The sequence below is a fragment of the Anomaloglossus baeobatrachus genome, chromosome 6 (genome assembly GCF_048569485.1).
Source record: "Anomaloglossus baeobatrachus isolate aAnoBae1 chromosome 6, aAnoBae1.hap1, whole genome shotgun sequence".
In the NCBI taxonomy this organism is placed as follows: Eukaryota; Metazoa; Chordata; class Amphibia; order Anura; family Aromobatidae; genus Anomaloglossus; species Anomaloglossus baeobatrachus.
Genome location: NC_134358.1, coordinates 62,354,662 through 62,374,772, shown reverse-complemented (window position 1 = coordinate 62,374,772; position 20,111 = coordinate 62,354,662). Strand labels below are relative to the sequence as shown.

Below are 20,111 nucleotides of genomic sequence, written 5' to 3'. Positions count from 1 at the left end.
CTAACGGCAATTCATTTGGTTTCTGCTTTCGAAGGCATCGGAGATAGAATATGGAAACTATAAGAAAAATTAGCTTCTTTCATTTTTTTGGCTGATAACTTTATTTGCATATTTATGTGATGTTATATATATATTTATTAGACACTTCGCACTAAATAGTACCTTGTACAATTTATGTAGTGTACGGTGTTGGCTATGCCTGGTCTCCATCACAGCTGCAGATATCCACAGGAGACACTGTTGTTTGGCAGTGGCACTCTCAGCCTATGATCCAGGGGATTGGATACAGAGTTTTCTCAGTGTCGGATCCGGCCAACTTGATCTATGATGGAATTTCGTTCAACAGTGGTGATCGTGTACCCTCAGGTCTGTACCAACTTTTTCATTATTTTATTCATCTTCGATGGTAGACTTGTTTTTTGTCTGGTTTTTTTTAGTAAATATAATAATTTGTTAGAAAATAGGGTGGAGTCCTGACATAGGGGGTCAATGGAAGAAACAAAGTAGGGAGCAAATTATTCCAAAGTAAAAGATATTTGAAATAAGAAACATCAATGTCAACTGAAATAACTGGGGGAAGTAAAAAACAAGGGGCTTAGAGTGATCCAAAGATGGACTGTTTTATAGTCAAGCGGTTTGGTAAACCCCGGGGTGGTATTGACCCTTGAGGGATCTGGGTGATAAATGTGAGCGCAGACTCAGGATGTCAACATAGTTGACCCAATGTTGTGAGGTCTTCAGAACGAGCTTCATCCTGTCGGTGCGGATAGCATGTATTTTTGCGCGGTCACCTGTGTTTTGACCATATCCATACAGATATGATGAGCCTTCCACTCAGATGCCTCATTCATACCTGCCGCCATACACAGATACTATATATTAGGAGTATAGTTGATTCAAGGTTGTGAGGTCTTCAAAAAGAGCTTCATCCTGTCGGTGGGGATAAAATATTTTTTGAGGGGTCACCAGTGGTTTGACCATATCCATACAGATTCGAGGAGACTTCCATTTAGATGCCTCATTTATATCTTCCGCTGTACACAGATACTGTATATTTAGAGTATAGTTCACCCAAGGTTGTAAGGGCTTCAAAAAGAGCTTCATCCTGTCAGTGGGGATAACGTATTTTTGGGGGTCACCTGTGGTTTGACCATATTCATACAGATACGAGGAGCCTTCCATATTAGGAGACTTTGTGAACATGGTTAGAAAGTTCTGATGGTTTGTCAACAAATATGGATAGAAAAGTAGAAAATCAGCACTTGTCCCAGGTGTAAAATGCAAGAAGTATTCAATGTAGTAAAATCCAGAAATAAATGCACATTGGTACAGAGCATATGTGATGCCCTGGACTAGCCAGGTAGTCACAGATAGCGCCCCGCACAACACCTGTCCCACACAAGGTAACACCATCCAAACCATAAACCCTTGTCTCTCCCTCAGAGCTTAATGGACACACCAGGGGGTGGAGCCAGGCAGTTGGACACACCCACCGAGGAGTTCAGAGGGCCTGAGGCAGGAAATAGAAAACAGTCTGTTAGTGGAGGTGAAGTAAAGTGGAAGCAGGCCTGTGTGTTAGGTCTGCAACTAACTGACAGGTGCCAGGGTTGGAGCCCTGGCACCTTTGGCTAGGAGGCATACGGTGGCCTAGCCTGCAGGAGCCAGGAAGATGGCTCGGTGGAACCGTGGTGGACCGGGACAGGGTAGTGGCCCGCCAGTGCCGACCCGGGGAACCGACTCGGAAACCGGAGCACACAGGGGGGTACTCAGACCCTGAAACGAGGTCCAGAATCCACTAGACTAAGTTAATTTACTGATTGCGGTCTGAACTATAGGTCCTTTCCCACCCAAGTCCCGACTGAAGACAACAGCCCACCGAGGGTAATAGAAAGCCACCGCATAGGCAGAGAGATCCCACGGGCCAGCGTCTGCGGGCAAATGGGCTCCTCCGACATATACACAGCTGGGGAGCGGACTCCCGTCGCTGAAGCGCAGGCAGTCTACACATACACTACACGGTGCAGGAGAAAGGCAAAGACCACTGAACTGGGTGGGGGACCAGACACAGCCGGCTGTCGGCACCGACCACCATCAACTTTGTTTACCAGAGACTTGTGTGTGTCAATAACAGTGAGTACAAAAGTGCCATCCAGCCGTGCACTGCCCTGCACTGCCCAGCTTCTTCTCCCCAATGGGTCCCGGGGCCATCATCCCTACCCACGGAGGGGTTAACATCTTGCTGCATAACCATCTCCCCCGGGTGCCCCATAACTTCAGCGGTGGTGTCTACACCTTCACCACAACCTGTGGGTGGCGTCATCAACTCCAACACTGCTCCGTCCGTACATCTACCTACCACCCCCCTAAGTAGCAACAGCAGCCTTTCAGAGCGAAGTGACCCCGGGTCCGGAGGCGCTCGAGCCACCTACCAACAAGCCCGGATCCGAGCAGCTCGGCGTCAGACGAGCGCGGGGCAGCACACATAGCTAGAAGCAAAGGCAACGCGTTTCTGACCTATGTAGTCTTTAATCACTGCCTGAGGTATCGATACTACCTGGGTGATAAGTTGGGTAATTTGAGCCCAAACAGCGCATCTGATTTTTTTTTATGTGCCCCACACATTTTACAGTAATGTATGATATGCACCCATTTCTCTGATACCACATCATAGAGCACCCCCTTTATCAATCATTTTTTGAGTATTACTGTATGAAGTTCACTAGCTCAGTCCTTTTATAGCACTTTTTTCCTGGGGAAAGGGAGAAAGAAACAGGAGAGAACATGGCATTTTATGCCTTTTTAGCTACACCTGACGAAGGCTCAGTTAGAGGTGAAACGTATTGTAATAATAATATAATAATAATATTTATTCATTTATATAGCGCTATTAATTCCACAGCGCTTTACACACATTGGTAACACTGTCCCCATTGGAGCTCACAATCTAAATTGTATGAACATTTATCAATAAATCATCATTCATTTTATACTTCTATTTGGATTGTCTGTGGCTGCCAGAAACTCTAGATTACATTTTTGTAGTCCTTTATGGTATCAGACAGGGAGATGGTTTTAATCGGGCAATGGACTCCTTTACTTACAGGTTCCTGAGTTCAAATATTGGGTATGGGTTTGGGAGTGTACCTATTTTGCTTTACCTGAAAGACCATTGACATGAGAATGCTTTATGGTGTAATGGTATTGTTACCATTTATGTTTTCTGTCTTTAAGGTTTCTTTTCCTATCAGTTCACATCTCCGGGGACCTATTACTACAGCAGTGGCTATGTTAATGATGCACAGACAATGTATATGCAAGGAGTCATCAATGTAACCCCGATCAGTGAGCAGAGCCGCCAAGTGCACGTGTATCTTGGAGGAATGGAGGCCACCATTGCTTCTGGTAATCACACATGCTGGATTATTTTTCGCTTCAAACTTTGCAGATCAGTAACATTAAAGAAAGTGTTTTTGCAGGCACGAGAAAAAAGTTAATCCTGCATTTGATTGGCGGGTTATGAGCATAGTTAGTGGTCCATTGAGGATTTCCAAGTTTGTTAAGGCTGTTTTGTTATATGTAGACACAGTAATGCATATTTTCCAATCGCCAGATTAGGAGAATTGGTACAGCTATGTCTGAACCCTCTCCTTTGACCTCTGCCTTTAGGCGTCACCACACTTGCACTAGCAGCAGCTTGCGGGCACAGTCCTATTTTACTTTAGTCAGGTTGGGACTCACAGTCCCATCCAGATAGGGTGTCTATCTTGCTGCTGGGTTCTGTTATCTGTTGTAGTCAGCTCCCTGGTGTGTGTGTTAGGCAGGACCACTCCCTATTTAAACCCTGAGTAGCTACTTCTAGCTGCCAGTTATAAGTCATACTTAGCCTGGGTCATGCTCAACACTGATTGTCCTTGCTTGTTGCCCAGCCCTAACCTCAGCTTGTATTAGACTGCCTGACTGTTTCTTCATTTTGCCCATGACCTTAACTTCCTGGAAATGACTTGGCTTGATGACCCTTTTTCTGCCAGCTCACCCCTTCAGCCAGCAGCTACCCCATGGTCTCAACTCTGGAGCCCCTGCTAAGTCCATATCCCTATAAAAGGATTAACAGGTCAAGGGTTCTCCTGGGCAAAGCTTGTCCTAGGAAGCCCTATTTAGAGCTGCCAGCTTTCCTTGGACAGTAAATGTTTCAGGTACATTTTTAAGCTACATCCTGCATTTTATGTGGGTAAATAACCATTACCCATTCCATAAGTTTAATTAGCTGTCAGGACCTCCACTGATCCTGAGCTTAAGAGTAGCTGTAGCAATGGATGCAAGTCGCATGTGCCTCAGTTGGCATAGACTTGAATGCAAAGGCATGCAACTGTGGTCAATTTCAAAGAGTTTTTTTTTACAGCCAACTTACAGCTCTGAAATAGTCACGTAAAAGTAAGTCAGATAAATTGTTCATGCGACTTGAAAATTGAATTGAACATTGGTCATGTCATGAAAATACAATGGAGGTACCAAGACTTTCTCACATACATGGCTAGATGTGTGGCACCTGATCTGACCGTATAGTCATTTTATGTCTTTCTTCATACCCAGTCTTTCTTGTACACTACTGGATTTCAATCACTGTTAACTACTTATGCTACGTCTATTTAGTTGATTTATTTGGTGTTTTTCCAGCTCTGCTTCCAAACACAACGCCAAGTGGCTGCGTCACACCAGATCCGGACTGTCCAGAGGCACCCGCCTCACCCGTCAGTAACACGTCTATATGGTTCGGGTTCTCAGACTGTTATTCTCCTACTATTACCAGCATTACTCCAAACTCTGGAACAATTTACGATTCAATAACCATCAACGGGACCGGGTTCAGTAACCTCACTTGTGCCAACCAGGTATGCAGTTTTATCGCTATATTATAATTCGTACTGACCGTGATAAATGATGTGTGATAGTAAAGAAGGAATGAATAAAAATGGAGAAAGAGGTAAAAAGAGAATATCACGGGTGGCAATATTCATTCCTCCATTATATGTCAGAGATGTACCCAATAAGTAGAAACAGAATTTCTAAAACATCTCAATTTATTCAGTTTGGAGTATGAGCACTAGAGATGAATGAACCTGATGTTCAGTGTTCAGTATTCTGGCCGAACACTGACAACAAAAAAAATAAACAAAACCGAGTCCGAGTGTTTTATGTATGCCACCACTCGCGCTAGAATCGCTGTGCTTGGGTACGCTCAGTGCTTGGCCCAGTGCAAGCCACTTGCAGTGTTAGAATTCCTCGCACTGGGGGTAACAGCATTATCAGATCTAGTGTGCACCAAAAAAAAGGAAAAACCCACCACACCTTCCCCTGGAAGTGTTCTGCTTATGGCAGACTTTATGTGGGCGGAGAACCAAACTGCCAATCGGTGACTTCCGTTGGGGTGTGGGTCAATGCCAAACCCGTTGAGGTTTGGTTTGGCTGCACCCGCCCAACCGAACTCCCATGGGTTTGCTCATCTATAATGAGCACCACATGCAGAAATCCCGACACTTACAGTACAGCTTGCTATAACTGATATTATTAATGGTTGTCTGAGGAATGTTCTGCAGCACTGAATGTACTTGGGCAAATCATAAAGATCCACTGCTGTTGGCTCCTTTTCCAATTGTTGATCAATGATGGGAGATAAATCTGGAGAAACGCTGCAGGCTATGGTAGCACATTTAGGCCATGCAGGCTGCTCACAGTAGTATGAGCAACATGTGGCCTGGCGTTGCTGTTTTGAAAAATGTCTCCGGGAACACTTTGGAGGAATAGCCATAATTCTGGTTCCACCATTGCGCGATTCTACACTGCAAGTGAAATTGGACGTCACATATCAAGCCTAAGGTGTCAAGCAATATCTACACAAACCATCAGTACGTGGCCTTCAGGCTATGCGCTCTTTCACTTTTTAAGTGTTGTTAAAAATGATATTGTAGGATTAGCCATAGCAATATATTTCCAACTATACTAAAGGCCCCGTCACACTAAGCAACATCGCTAGCAACATCGCTGCTAACGAACAACTTTTGTGACGTAGCACCGATGTTGCTAGTGATGTCGCTGTGTGTGACATCCAGCAACAACCTGGCCCCTGCTGTGAGGTCGTTGGTTGTTGCTGAATGTCCTGGGCCATTTTTTAGTTGTTGCTGTCCCGCTGTGAAGCACAGATCGCTGTATGTGACAGCGAGACAGCAACAACTAAATGTGCAGCAGCAGGAGCCGGCTTCTGCGGAGGCTGGTAACCAATGTAAACATCGGGTAACCAAGAAGCCCTGTCCTTGGTTACCCGATATTTACCTTTGTTACCTGCCTCCGCCGCTCTCACTGTCAGTGCCGGCTCCTGCTCTGTGCACATGTAGCTGCAGCACACATCGGGTTAATTAACTCGATGTGTGCTGTAGCTAGGAGAGCAGGGAGCCAGCGCTAAGCATTGTGCGCTGCTCCCTGCTCTGTGCACATTTAGCTGCAGCACACATCGGGTAATTAACCCGATGTGTGCTGTAACTAGGAGAGCAGGGAGCCAGCGCTAAGCGGTGTGCGCTGCTCCCTGCTCTCTGCACGTGTAGCTCCGTGCGCTGGCAACCAAGGTAAATATCGGGTTGGTTACCCGATATTTACCTTAGTTACCAAGCGCAGCATCTTCCACGCGGCGCTGGGGGCTGGTCACTGGTTGCTGGTGAGCTCACCAGCAACTTGTGTAGCGACGCTCCAGCGATCCCTGCCAGGTCAGGTTGCTGGTGGGATCGCTGGAGCGTCGCAGTGTGACATCTCACCAGCAACCTCCTAGCAACTTACCAGCGATCCCTATCGTTGTTGGGATCGCTGGTAAGTTGCTTAGTGTGACTGGACCTTTATTCTGTCATTATCCGGTGCTCCATTAAGTCAAAATTTATCTTTCTATCATATGCAAATTAGGCTTTCAAGTGCACTAGTGGATGAATCAGAGCACTTGCAGTCTTTGGCTCCTCTTTAATAACAATAAATCACTTAGAGGACTCCTGACTGGCCTCGTATGTTACTTTCCAAACTTTCATTTTATAAAACAGACTACAGGAATTTAACAAGTAACACGGCATCAGTATCTGACTCTACTTTATTTTGACACCTGATAGGGCAATATAAACCTGATGACAGATTTCCTTTCGGTTGTATTTTTTTGTGCTTCTACCTTTCTTCCCTAAAACAACCTGTTCACTTTTATTATATCTTAGGTTTTGGTCGGCAAGTATCCTTGTGTTGTGTCTTCTGCTGACGAAAATACAATGACTTGTACGGTGGACCCTCAGGACTCAATGAACATTGGGGTGGCAGAAATGGTGTCACTTACAGTAAACAATCTGGGCAACGCCATCAACACTTTGAGAAATGAGATGGACAGGCGATTCGCCTTGCTGCCCCACATTGACTATATCTCACCAAATAATGGGTCTGATACAGGATCAACCAGAGTCACCATACACGGGTCTGGGTTTATAAATGGCAGCACCGTTGTGTTGTGGTTAGATTGTAACATCGAATCTGTAAATTACACAGATATTGTGTGTGATACCCTCCCCACCTACTCACACAGCGTTGATTTTGGGGTAACAGTGAAAGGAATCACCGCCCAATGCATTGGATCCTGCAGCTTTACCTTTTCTAGTGAACTTACACCACAAGTGTCAAGTGTTTACCCAACTGAAGTCCGAAATGCCACCACAGTCTACATCACTGGCCTTGGCTTTGGAGAGGATATTACTGATATAATCGTTTACGTTGGTGACAACAAGTTAGATGTAGTAGATGTGAATGACACCGACATAACAAGCAACATAGACCCCATTCCTGCCGGAAGCTATCCTGTCAGAGTTATTGTACTAAGGAAAGGTTTGGCTCAGGGATCTTTCATGGTGAACAGTCCTGCAGAAGCCGCTCTTATGACGCCTTCTGGAAGTGTTGTAGGGGGAACTCTTCTACTTATACAAGGAAATGGATTTCATCCTACCAACACCACAGTGCAGATTGACGGTGCACCATGTCCAGTTACAGCGGTAACTCCTCATAGTATCCAGTGTATTACTCCTCCCAGTGCCACTGCTAAAACCGCCATCCTGAACATCAACATACCATCTGCCTCCTACCCATCACTCAGCTTCTCCTACTCCGAGGCTGATACCCCGACGGTAACATCAGTTCTTCCAATCTCAGGTAGGACCAAAAATCTTTTACATGACTATCATTGTCTATCTAAATCTGACAGTAGACAAAATAAACTATTAAAGAAAACAAATTATGTAGACACTTAAAAAGTGTGTTTTTTTTGTTTTCTTTCTGTTCCTATAATTTTTTCACTGTTTATAGTTGTTATTTGTTATGGTTTGAGCCAAAAAAAACCTCTAAATTCTATACGAGTGAAACTTAGCTTAAGGCCTCATTCCAACACCTGTTGTTCTTTGGTATGTTAAAAAAACTGAACAATTTTCTATTGTGTTGTGGATCAAATTTTCATTAGTGTTTGGTTGTGTATCGGTTTTATCTTCAGCTTCATCAGTTTTTCATGGATGTAAAAAACTGATGGAGGTTACTCAAGTTTCTCCCAGCAAACAGCCACAAGAAAGAAAAAGCACTAGGATATAACAACAATGGCATCAGTGTGCTGTCAGAATTTTTATAGAGCCACAAACCTACATAGGCAAATTTGAGCTTTGACTTGGATTAAAAATCAGACATGTCTCCTGCTTTTTTTAAGACACTAAGGCCCTGGCATGATGGGCGTGTAGAAATAAAGTGCACTTAAGTCATCAAAAGGCATGATGAATTAGGAGGATTTTATCATTGACTTTCACCTATTTACAAGGCTGCTTTCACACTGCGATCTTATCTCCGTTTAGTGGTCCCGCAAAACGGGTTTGAGATGCATGCACCGGCAGGGCCATTGACTATAATGGTGTAGACAGAGTTACCGTGTGCTCTGTTGTGCAGCATTTTCGGAAGTACTAGCTTACCGGAGATGGACACCTAGACGTAGTAAACTGCATCTGGGTGTCCATCTCCAGTAAGCCTATTCTCCTGAAAATGGTGCATGACAGAGCACACGGTGACTCCATCTGCACCTTTATAGGCAATAGCCCTTTTGGCCCATACGTTCGAAACCCATTTTGTCGGAGATTCAGACGGAAGCCCCGACAGGTCCACTGAACGGAGAACAGAACACAGTGTGAAAGCAGCCTAAGCCTCACCAGAAATGTTACTTCAGTCAACTTTTAATGAATTTGTTGGGCGTTGCAATGTCCCATCCCAACTGCTCCCCTCGGTGCCCATTTCAGTAGAGCTGGCTGAAAATGGCATGAAAACGTCGAAAGTCACAAAAGGTTTGTGCAACTTTATGTTGCACAAAAATTGTAAAACTTTTTAAGGTGTTTTACGCCATAACTCTAGTGGAAACAACTTAATCAAATGGGACCTCAGTCTGCAAAAAAAAAAAAGACTTGTCAACAGCCGAAAGCAGTGGGTACATGTTCTGGCCATGAAAAATTTAGCTAAAACACAAATTGCAGTTTTCCAGAGTAGTCACTTGCTTTAGGACTAATTGTGCCCATGTTTATAGAAAGTTCAATAATGTGGCACTTTCAAATGTAAACTGAGCACCAGATTATCAGGGCTGTAAAGGTGTATTTCTGATGAGTAACTTTGTTTTTTATGTTGTTCCACAGGACCTTCAGGAACTAACATCACAGTGTCCGGTTCTGGATTTGGCTTGGATACCTCAGAAACAACAGTGACCATTGGCAATGCCACATGCACCGTCGTAGCTACGTCTGACAGCCAGCTGAACTGCACTGTAGGAGATCACTGGGGCGGCACATTCCCTGTTTCATTCCAAAATGTGAAGGGGTTTGCAAGATCCAGTGCAAAATTCTCCTACGAACTTAGTATGACCGGCGTGTCTCCAAATCAAGGTGAGTTATAAATATATTTATAAAGGTTTGGGACTAAAGATTTTCTTGAGTGCACAGTAAAGTGCACAGTAAGGGGCACTTTGCACACTGCGATATCGCAGGTGCGATGTCGGTGGGGTCAAATTGAAAGTGACGCACATCCGGCATCGCATGCGACATCGCAGTGTGTAAGGCCTAGATGATACGATTAACGAGCGCAAAAGCGTCGTAATCGTATCATCGGTGCAGCGTCGGCGTAATTCATAATTACGCTGATGCGACGGTCCGATGTTGTTCCTCGCTCCTGCGGCAGCACACATCGCTGTGTGTGAAGCCGCAGGAGCGAGGAACATCTCCTACCGGCGTCACCGCGGCTTCCGTAGGATATGCGGAAGGAAGGAGGTGGGCAGGATGTTTACATCCTGCTCATCTCTGCCCCTCCGCTCCGATTGGCCGCCTGCCGTGTGACGTCGCAGTAACGCCGCACGACCCGCCCCCTTAACAAGGAGGCGGGTCGCCGGCCACAGGGACGTCGCACGGCAGGTGAGTGTGTGTGTGAAGCTGGCGTAGCGATAATTTTCACTACGCCAGCTATCACCACATATCGCTGCTGCGACGGGGGCGGGGACTATCGCACTCGGCATCGCAGCATCGGCCTACGATGTCGCAGTGTGCAAAGTGCCCCTAAAGAGCATCAGTCCGACTTCCCACCTTTTATAACTTATCCCATGAATGGGTGATACATTTTATTTGCAGAATAATCCTTTTACTGCTGTTAGTACACTTGATGCTTCCTGCTAAACCAACTTTTGTCTTCTTCATTGACCCTACTGTCCTTTCTATCTCTGAGGTGTGCACGTTTGGGACCGGTGACATGGGAGGGATGCAGACAGCATGCTCATTCTCATCTCATTAATTGGCTCCGTTTCCATCTCCTCAAAAATCTGCATCACACAGGTCTTCACTCTTCAAATACCTTTTTACTACCTCAGGTGCTCCACTAACTTTCCTCTAACCACTTTGTAATGCTATAATGGTAGTTACTTGGGTTGTCATCAAACTGTGCTACAATATCACATAGTGTGGAAGTGCTTGTTGTCACATGGAAATTTTTACAAACTTAACCAACTGTCATGGCAGTGTCAAGTTCTGTTCAGACTACAGATTCTGACCCTTCACCCGATAACTTCTCTGTTGCCTGTAATAAACAACGACAGACTTGGGCTTTAAGCTGCAGAGTGGTTATTCATAGCTAGGCTAACAAGAGGTAATCTCTGCTAGTCTGCTTGTTAGTCTCCCTTGATCACATGTTGTGGGGAAACAAATCACATTTGCTCTCCTCCTATATATGCTGACTAGATTCTTCCACCTATGCCAGCTATAGTTTACCCAGTGAGGTGTTGTGATCCAGACTATCTGGTGTTTGTGATACATGTTGCTGTGTACATTTGTGGAGTTAACCCTTGTTGCCTTTTTTTTTCATACCTTCCTGCTTTTGCTTTACTCTTGAATTTTTCATTGTTTATTTCTGTGTGAAGTTTGTCAGAGTTTTGGTTTTCCCTTCTATCTTTATCTGTTTTCCATCACATTCCTGCCCCAGCCTTTCCTTCTTTGGTGGGAGGGGAATATCAGAGTAGTACTAGTCAGGAGTATAGCCAGGAACAGGACTCTGACATCTCAACCATCAGGTGTAAACCTGAGATTAGGGATAGCCTAGGGTCCCCTAGCGTGATTGACAGCATACGAGCCCCTGTTCCCTGCTATCCTAACAGTCCCCTCATTACACTTATACAGTGATCCTCATTTCTATCTGATCCCATGCAGGCAGTTTTGGCGGTGGGTTAATTCTCACAATTTCCGGCTCTGGATTTGATAATGAACTGTCCAAGGTGTTTGTGTGCAACTCTGAGTGTCAAGTGGACCAGGAGAGCTCAACTGCAAGTTTTCTGTACTGCGCAACGCCCATGAGGAACGGTAAGTGACCCGCTATAATAAAGATCAATTTAAGATCAATTAATTATTTAATATAGGAATATGTAGCCAAAGAATAAAAATGCATCACATTGTAGTCATCAAGTTGGCAAAGATGATTTTACTCCAAACACTGTTGACATCTGGCAGCAGCTGGAGGTAATAAAAAGCAAATCAGTGGCAATGCTACATATAGAGGGAAGCCACTTTAATTTTAGGTTAACCTCTTGTAATGCAAAACTGGGTAAAATAACATATCTCTAAATATATCTTTTCCTTTTATGTAGGAAAACTGATAAATGAAAATTGATGTAATTTGAAGGGGTATTTTTATCTACAGGATTAATGACCATAAATTACTATAGGGTGGGATCATCTCTTTCTCCAACTTTTATAGACCTCAATAGATGCAACTTTGATCAAGACCAGATATCACTCTATTAAGTTTAATGGCGGAGTGACCACTGATGGCTGATTTGAATCACCAGAACGTGGTGTAACGTTGCGCCCTGCAACGTGGGGGTTCCACTCGCTTGCAGCAGTGTGAGGTAGCTTCAGCAACACACGTCTCTTCATAGAAATTCCGGCAGTTTATTTAAAAACACTCAGCATAAACTGCCCTCAACCATAAACAATAAGTTGATAATGGAAGTTTTAGCAACTTCCCCACTCTCTGGCTCCTGCCAGCGTACAACTCTAGCCAAGGTTCCTTCCAGCACCCAGGGCCCTCTGCAGACCCCTGTCTGTCTCTCCTCCTGGAAAGATTTGGCCCTACAGCCCTGGCCTGGCTGCACTCACCTCAGACTCAATATCAGAGCCTTGTGTTCAGCCTCCACACAGGCTGATACACCCAGAGCTCCCGGCTCTGCTCTCACTTGTTTCCAGTCCACACACTGGACGTCTGGAGCTAGTCTCTATCTAGACTGCCCTAGACACACTCAGAGCTCCCTGCTCTCACTTGTTTCCAGTCCACACACTGGACGTCTGGAGCTAGTCTCTATCTAGACTGCCCTAGACACACTCAGAGCTCCCTGCTCTCACTTGTTTCCAGTCCACACACTGGACGTCTGGAGCTAGTCTCTATCTAGACTGCCCTAGACACACACTCAGAGCTCCCGGCTCTGCTCTCACTTGTTTCCAGTCCACACACTGGATGTCTGGAGCTAGTCTCTATCTAGACTGCCCTAGACACACTCCACCTAGGTTCAGAGACAGGATTGCTTTAACCCCTGGAGCCACACCCACAGGTGGTAAGGAGTGTGTAATCAGCATCACACACCCTTCCATGGCTCTGCATGTAATGCAATCCTGTGGAACCACAGGTCCCAGCCAACTTCACATTGCAGAGCACCCATGCTTCTGCAAAACATACCGGCCCTTTGTAATACAGCCGGTTGATACATCACAGTGGTCACAGGTCACCTGTTAAATCCTGGACAAGGACCCAGAGGTGGAACCTCCACATATGACACCTTGTGATAAGTGTAAGGCTTTTCCTAACCATTTATGTCATGTCTTCCATCAGATACTAATACCTCCTCCCAAAGCTGTAATGTCAGCGTGGTGAATGGAAATTTCACTATTCAACTCAATAACTCCTTCACATACTCTTCTGCATTAACTCCCGCCATAACTGATGTCACCCCCAAGAGAGGAGGCACCGCCGGGGGGACCAGACTCACAATCACCGGATCCAAGTTCAGGTATGCACCATATCGGTGGGTTATCAAAGATAGCAGTACTGTTTTTTCTTATATTACTGAGTGTGAAAGCTAAAGTAGTTGTCTCACGACCAAGATACCATTGTATCAGAATAAACATTTTATTAATTAAAATGAATTTCAAAATGGCTTGTATCCTGAGCTCTGCTCTCATGTGATTAAAATTCCTTTTGTCCTGGTGCAATTAGACACTGAGCCACCAGTTTGTTTTGTTACGGTGGCCGGCCATTCACAGACTAATGTGCATGCAAAACTCCAAGTCTGTCACGTTAAAGTTGCCTGTAAGTCCACCAATACAAAAAAAAAAAAAAATAGGATAGAGGGACAGGGGGCAAATCTTGTCACGTAAACATATGTGTAGTATGAAGATCCACTGTTTTAATCTTATATTGTTATTAAGAATTACAAGGTTGATTTCAGTGGGAGCAGCCTCTTCTTGCCTGAGCTCCCCTGGTATTGTGACGCCCTGGACTAGCCAGGTAGTCACAAACACAACACACACACACACCCTCCCCTGGTTAGGCAACAACAGTCAAACAAAATCCTTGTTGCCTCCTCCAGGGTCTGATGTCCACACCAGGTGGGGCGGAGCCAGGCGGTTGGCCCCACCCACCGAGGAGTTCACAGGCCTGGAGGCGGGAAAAGTAGTCAGTTTAAGTTTAGGTTGGGAGTTGAAAGTGACAGGAGAGAAACTGTTGGTGTCTGGGTAGGAGCCCAGGCACGTACAGCAAGGTCGGCAGACGGTGGTGGCCGTCTGCAGGAGTGGGTGCAGGTTAGCGGAACCGTAGGACCAGGGACGGGCGGTGGCCCGCCGGTACCGAGCCGGGGAGCAGATCTGTACCAAGCACAAAGGCAGGGCAATCAGACCCCAACCAGGCTAGGAGCCACCGAAAATGGTCAAATCCGATAGTGACCGAGACCCCAGGGGTTCCCTCACACCCAAGACCCAACAGAAGGCAACAGTCCACACAGTGAGGATAAAAAGCCACTGCCACGGGCTAGAGATCTAAGGGCCAGCGCCTGCGGGCAAAACGGGCTCCTTCGGTACATACACACTAGGGAGCGGACTACCAGTGGGAAACCATCTGAGTCAATACATTCTACAACGGTGCAGGGAAAGACAGCCACCATCAACCTGTCCGGGGAGAGCAAAGACACTGCAGCCGGCTGCGTGACCCGTCCAGCCAGCCGTTTGGTTTACCAGAGACTCTGTGAATCTGTGCCTGAGTGAGTACAACAGTGCCATCCGGCACCGCGCCACTCTGCCCTTTAGCCCTGCCCCACGACCCTACTGCCTCCCCGTACCACAACCGGGCCCCGAGATCACCAACCCCTACCCACGGAGGGGGAACCAACACCTAGCTGCTTCCCGCCATCGTTCCCGGGAATCCCGTCACGAGCAGCGGTGGTGCCCACTATCACCACGACCCATGGGTGGCGTCACGAACTATCTCCTAAAAACCACCCAACACCCCTTTTCACTCGGGGGCGAGGAGCGCTGCTCGAGTTCCCGGGTCCGGTCCACCGCTCGAGCCACCGAGCAGCAGCAGCCCCGGATCCGAGCGTAGCGAGCGCGGCCCCTCCGCCCGCGACAGTATCTCCAGCATTAGATCAGATAGACAGGGAGAAAAGCAGTGTGTTCAGCCTCTTCTTACCTCATCACCCCTGGTATCTCCAGTATTAGATCAGATAGAATGGGTGGACAGCAGTGTGAGAGAAGCCACTTCTTACCTCATCACCCCTGGTATCTCCAGTATTAGATCAGATAGAATGGGTGGACAGCAGTGTGAGAAGCTTCTTCTTACCTCATTACCCCTGATATCTCCAGTATTAGATCAGATAGAATGGGTGGACAGCAGTGTGAGAGAAGCCTCTTCTTACCTCATCACCCCTGGTATCTCCTTTATTAGATCAGACAGAATGGGTGGACAGCAGTGTGTGCAGCCTCTTCTTACCTCATCCCCCCTGGTATCTCCAGTATTAGATCAGAGAGAATGGGTGGACAGCAGTGTGAGCAGCCTCTTTTTACCTTATCATCCCTGGTATCTCCAGTATTAGATGAGATAGAATGGGTGCATAGCAGTGTGAGCAGCCCCTTCTTACCTAAGCAGTCCAGTTTTCCTGCCTATTCTAAACAAGTTTAACCTCACAGAAAGCAGCAGCTGTAATTCCTTACCTGTCTGTATACTGTTTTCCTTCCTCCTCAGCCCAGGAGATGTGGTATGATCAGATCATGTCCCTGTACTGACAACAACTGTAAAGACCGCTTTACACGCAACAACATCGCTAACGAGATGGGGTCACAGAATTCGTGACGCACATCCGGCCTCGTTATTGACATCGTTACATGTGACACATATGAGTGACCACTAACGATCCAAACTACTCACCACATCGTTGATCGTCGACATGTCGTTCATTTTCAAAACGTCGTTGATCTTCTGGGACGCAGGTTGTTCATTGTTCCTGAGGCAGCACACATCGCTACGCGTGACACCCCGGGAACGACGAACAATAGCGTACCTGCGTCCTCCGGCAACGAGGAAGGAGTGACCATCCGCTTCTATTGGTTGCCTACTGTGTGACGTCGCTGTGACGCCGCACAAACCGCCCCCTTAGAAAAGAGGTTGTTTGCCGGCCAGAGCGACGTCATTAGGCAGGTAAGTACTACCGATTTTGTCCGCCACGGGCAGCGATTTGCCCAAGACGCACAAACGACGGGGGCGGGAGCGATCGCTAGCGTGTAAAGAAAGCCATGGACCCCATAGGGGGGAGGGGCGACATGACCAGAGGGAAGGGAGGGAGTGAGGGGTTAATAAAGTTATAATGAGGGGCATTATGGGAAGATATAGGGGATTGGTGGAGAAAGGATCCCTGTAGGGGAGTATAAAAGTGATGAGGGAGGGTCTTACCTCCCCTTTTGGACTCTGGACAGCGACAGATTGGAGACCCAGGACCAGGACCAAGGAACCAGCATGGCGGACCTCCAGGAGCTGAATAGGCTGATCAGAGCGGCGATGGCGGTGCACGAGGCCCAAGCAGTGCAGTCCCATGTCAGGGCTGCCTGGGTTTCCCCGTCGGCAACTGCCCCTCGCTCCCCCTCTAGCCGCGGGCGGCGTTCGAGGCCCCCGCTCAGGTACTCTCCGGGCGCAGGGGGGGCGAGGAGGCCCAGCGAGAGCCCCCCTCGGGACCCTCCGCAGCGGGGCGGGCGGAAGCAGCTCCCAGCGTCTGCCCCGGCCGCCGGGAGGAATCTCCGGCGAGGCCGCGGCGGCCGAGAAAGGGGCGTGGCCAGCCCAGGGCCTTCTTCCGATGTCAGGCCTCGGGCTGGAGTGCAGAGCCCAGCGGCGTCTCCCGGCCGGGAGCGAGCCCGGCGGTGGAATGAGGCCAGCGGTGGCCTGGATGGAGGCGGGCCCGGCCTGGGGCCTACTTCCGGTCCCAGGCCTCGGGCTAGATTTGGCAGGCCACCGGCAGCCCGGGATCCGGGCCGTGCCCGGCGTGGATCGGAGGCACGGAGAGGGGGCGTGTCTGGCCTGGGGCCTGCGCTGGATGCCGGGCCCCCGGCGGTGGGGCACGTCCCAGCAGATGCTCCTATACAGGTGCGGGCCCAGCGGATGATAGAGGCCAGCTGTACCCCCCGAGGACGGTGGGGGGGCCGGGCGCAGGCAGACAGCAGGGGGACCGGTGTGGGCAGGCGCCACCCGGATACCTGCGAGGCTGCGGAGAGAAGGAGGGACGGCGGGAGCCCTGCTGCGACTGCCAGGTCCCTCAGGTCAGCAGCACTGCGTCCGGCGGCCGCGGTCTCCCTCGGGCGGGGGAGGACCCAGCGAGAGGTCCCTGTCGGAGGCCCTGGAGGGCAGGAAACGACGGTGGGGAGCCCCCCAAGCCCGGGGAGCGGCTCCTCCAGTAAGAGGACGCGGTCGGCGGCGGCCCAGGGGACAGGACGGTCTTGTGGGCTGTCGCCGCACAGAAAGCAGAGGACGCCCTCTGCCAGTGCCCACGCGGCGGCCCAGGAGGGCGGCCGTGGTGGAGGGGACGCATCGACTGCGTCCTCCGGAGCTGGGACAGTGGAGGACGACTACAGCGAGGAAGAAGACAGAGCCCTCAGGTCGGGGGACGAACCAGAGGAGCAGATGGCAGAGGACGTCACAGTACCGCTTTCCATCTCTGCGTCGCGGTCGGGTGAGCTAGCCGTGGAATCGGCATTGCTTGCGGCGCGGGGTGCTGGTGTTGGGGAGGTGGCTGCAGGCACAGCAGCGCCAGAGGGGTCAGATCTGCTTAGTCAGTTGCTGGGGTTTTTGCAGGGTTTAGCGCGAGCGCCGGCGGCCTGGACGGGGTCAGCGGCGGATGGCGCAGCAGCGGCCAACAGCGAGAAGGCGCCGGTGGGGGCGGGTGCAGTTAGCGGAGTAGTGGAGTCCGTGGGCGACAAAACGGGAGAAAAGGAAAAGGAGGATGAGGTGGTGCGGCTGGATGACAGGGCGAAGAGCAAGGTGTATGTGTGCTTTGAGGGACCGCTAGGGGCGCACCTCAAAAAAGAGGTGAGGGAAAAAATTTGGAAAGGGGAGTATGTGGAGATATTTTCCCTACTACCCCTGGAGAAATTTAACCTAGACAAGGTGAAGCCGAGCGATTCCAAGAAGGAAAAGGAGGAGGAAGAAAAACGCCGTTATAGGCTCATTCCTCGTTCCTTTTCCAATTGGTTGCAGGCGTTCGCAATTTTGGCCAGCGTGATAGGGGAAAAGGAGCCGGAGCATTGCTCGGCTCTGTTTGGCTATATGGATGCAATCGGGGAGGCGTATCGCACGTATGGGGGCTTGGCATGGCTGCGGTATGATGAGCAGTTTAGGCAACGGAAGGCGTTGCGGCCCGGCATGCGGTGGGACCATAAGGACATTTCCTTATGGATGCGTTTAATGGCGGCCCCGAGCCAGCCCTTTCGTGGGGGCGCCGGGGGAACGGGAGCCGGGCCCTCGGGGATCCAGAAAAAGGGATTGTGCTGGCAATTTAATGAAGGCCAGTGCAAATTTGGTGCAGCGTGTAGGTTCAAGCATGAGTGCTCCGGCTGCGGGGGGGGGGACATAGTTTGTCCAAATGTTTTAAGAAAGGGAGAGGCAAGGCCGGGGACGGGTCTGGTAAAAGGGAGGACGCCGGTGAAAATAGAGGCGATGGCGCCGTTTTTAAGTAGGTATCCGGACGGGGCAGCGGCGTCGCTTTTGCGGTTTGGTTTTTTGTACGGTTTTCGTCGGCGGTTGAGGCATTGCCTCCGGTTTGTCGTAACTTACGGTCGGCAAGGGACCACCCTATGGTTGTGGGTGAGAAGTTGGGTAAAGAGGTTGAGCTGGGCAGGATGGGGGGCCCATTTGAGAGCCCTCCGTGCAGTAATTTGGTGGTGTCCCCGCTGGGAGTGGTGCCAAAGAAGGAGCCGAAAAAATTTCGGCTCATTCGTCATCTTTCATTTTCGGAGGGGTCGTCTGTGAATGACGGCATTGCACCGGAATTGTCGGCGGTGTACTACGTCTCGTTCGACAAAGCGCTGGACTTGGTACGGGCGGCAGGACGCGGTGCATTGATGGCAAAGGCGGATGTAGAATCGGCGTTTCGTTTGTTGCCGGTGCATCTGGAGAGTCAGCACCTTCTGGGTTGCTGGTGGAACGGGAAGTTTTATGTTGATCGTTGTTTGCCCATGGGCTGTTCGATTTCTTGTTCATATTTTGAGGCTTTTAGCTCCTTTGTTGAGTGGGTGGTGCGGGACGTGTCCGGCTTGTCATCCATTATTCATTATTTGGATGATTTTCTGTGTGTTGGTCCGGCGGGTTCCATGGTTTGCGCTGGTTTGTTGTTCGCCTTGCAGAGAGTGGCGGATCGTTTCGGGATCCCTTTGGCGCAGGAAAAAACGGAGGGGCCGGCGCCGGTTATGCGGTTCCTAGTTCCTATTGAAATCGACTCGCTGGCCATGGAATGTAGGTTGCCAGAGGACAAGATTGTGGATTTGCGGAGTGCGGTTGCAGCAATGCTGGCAGCAAAAAAAGTGCGGCTTAAGGTGGTACAGTCTTTGCTTGGAAAGCTGAATTTTGCATGCAGGATTATGCCGATGGGGCGTATTTTCGCCAGGAGGTTGGCGACAGCTACGGCAGGCGTACGGTCCTCGGCGCATTTTGTGCGGGTCACGCGGGAGATCAAGGAAGATTTGTTGGTTTGGGACGTCTTCTTGCGGCATTTTAACGGCCGCACTTTGTGGTTGAAGAAGGTGGTACCCAATGATGCTCTAGAACTGTATACGGATGCGGCCGGGTCGGCGGGTTTCGGCGCCATTTTTCAGGGTCATTGGTGTGTGGGAAGGTGGCCCGAGGATTGGCGACAGGGTGGCCTGGTAAAAAATCTGGCCCTGCTCGAGTTGTTTCCAATTGTGGTGGCGGTGGAGTTGTGGGGGTCGCAATTTTCGGGACGTAAAGTGTGCTTTCATTGCGATAATCAG

At 49.0% G+C, this 20,111-nt stretch overlaps 1 protein-coding gene across 2 annotated transcripts in view; it reads left to right on the top strand.

Annotated features, from left to right (window-relative positions):
* PKHD1L1 (PKHD1 like 1) overlaps positions 1–20,111 on the top strand; it is a 278,999-nt gene that overhangs the window by 163,942 nt on the left and 94,946 nt on the right. For both annotated transcript variants that reach the window (XM_075352949.1, XM_075352950.1), the window contains exons 35-41: positions 181–366; positions 3,232–3,402; positions 4,675–4,889; positions 7,242–8,217; positions 9,723–9,968; positions 11,772–11,921; positions 13,444–13,621. In XM_075352949.1, coding sequence (XP_075209064.1) covers positions 181–366; positions 3,232–3,402; positions 4,675–4,889; positions 7,242–8,217; positions 9,723–9,968; positions 11,772–11,921; positions 13,444–13,621 — 2,122 coding nt within the window. The remainder of the gene's footprint in view (positions 1–180; positions 367–3,231; positions 3,403–4,674; positions 4,890–7,241; positions 8,218–9,722; positions 9,969–11,771; positions 11,922–13,443; positions 13,622–20,111) is intronic.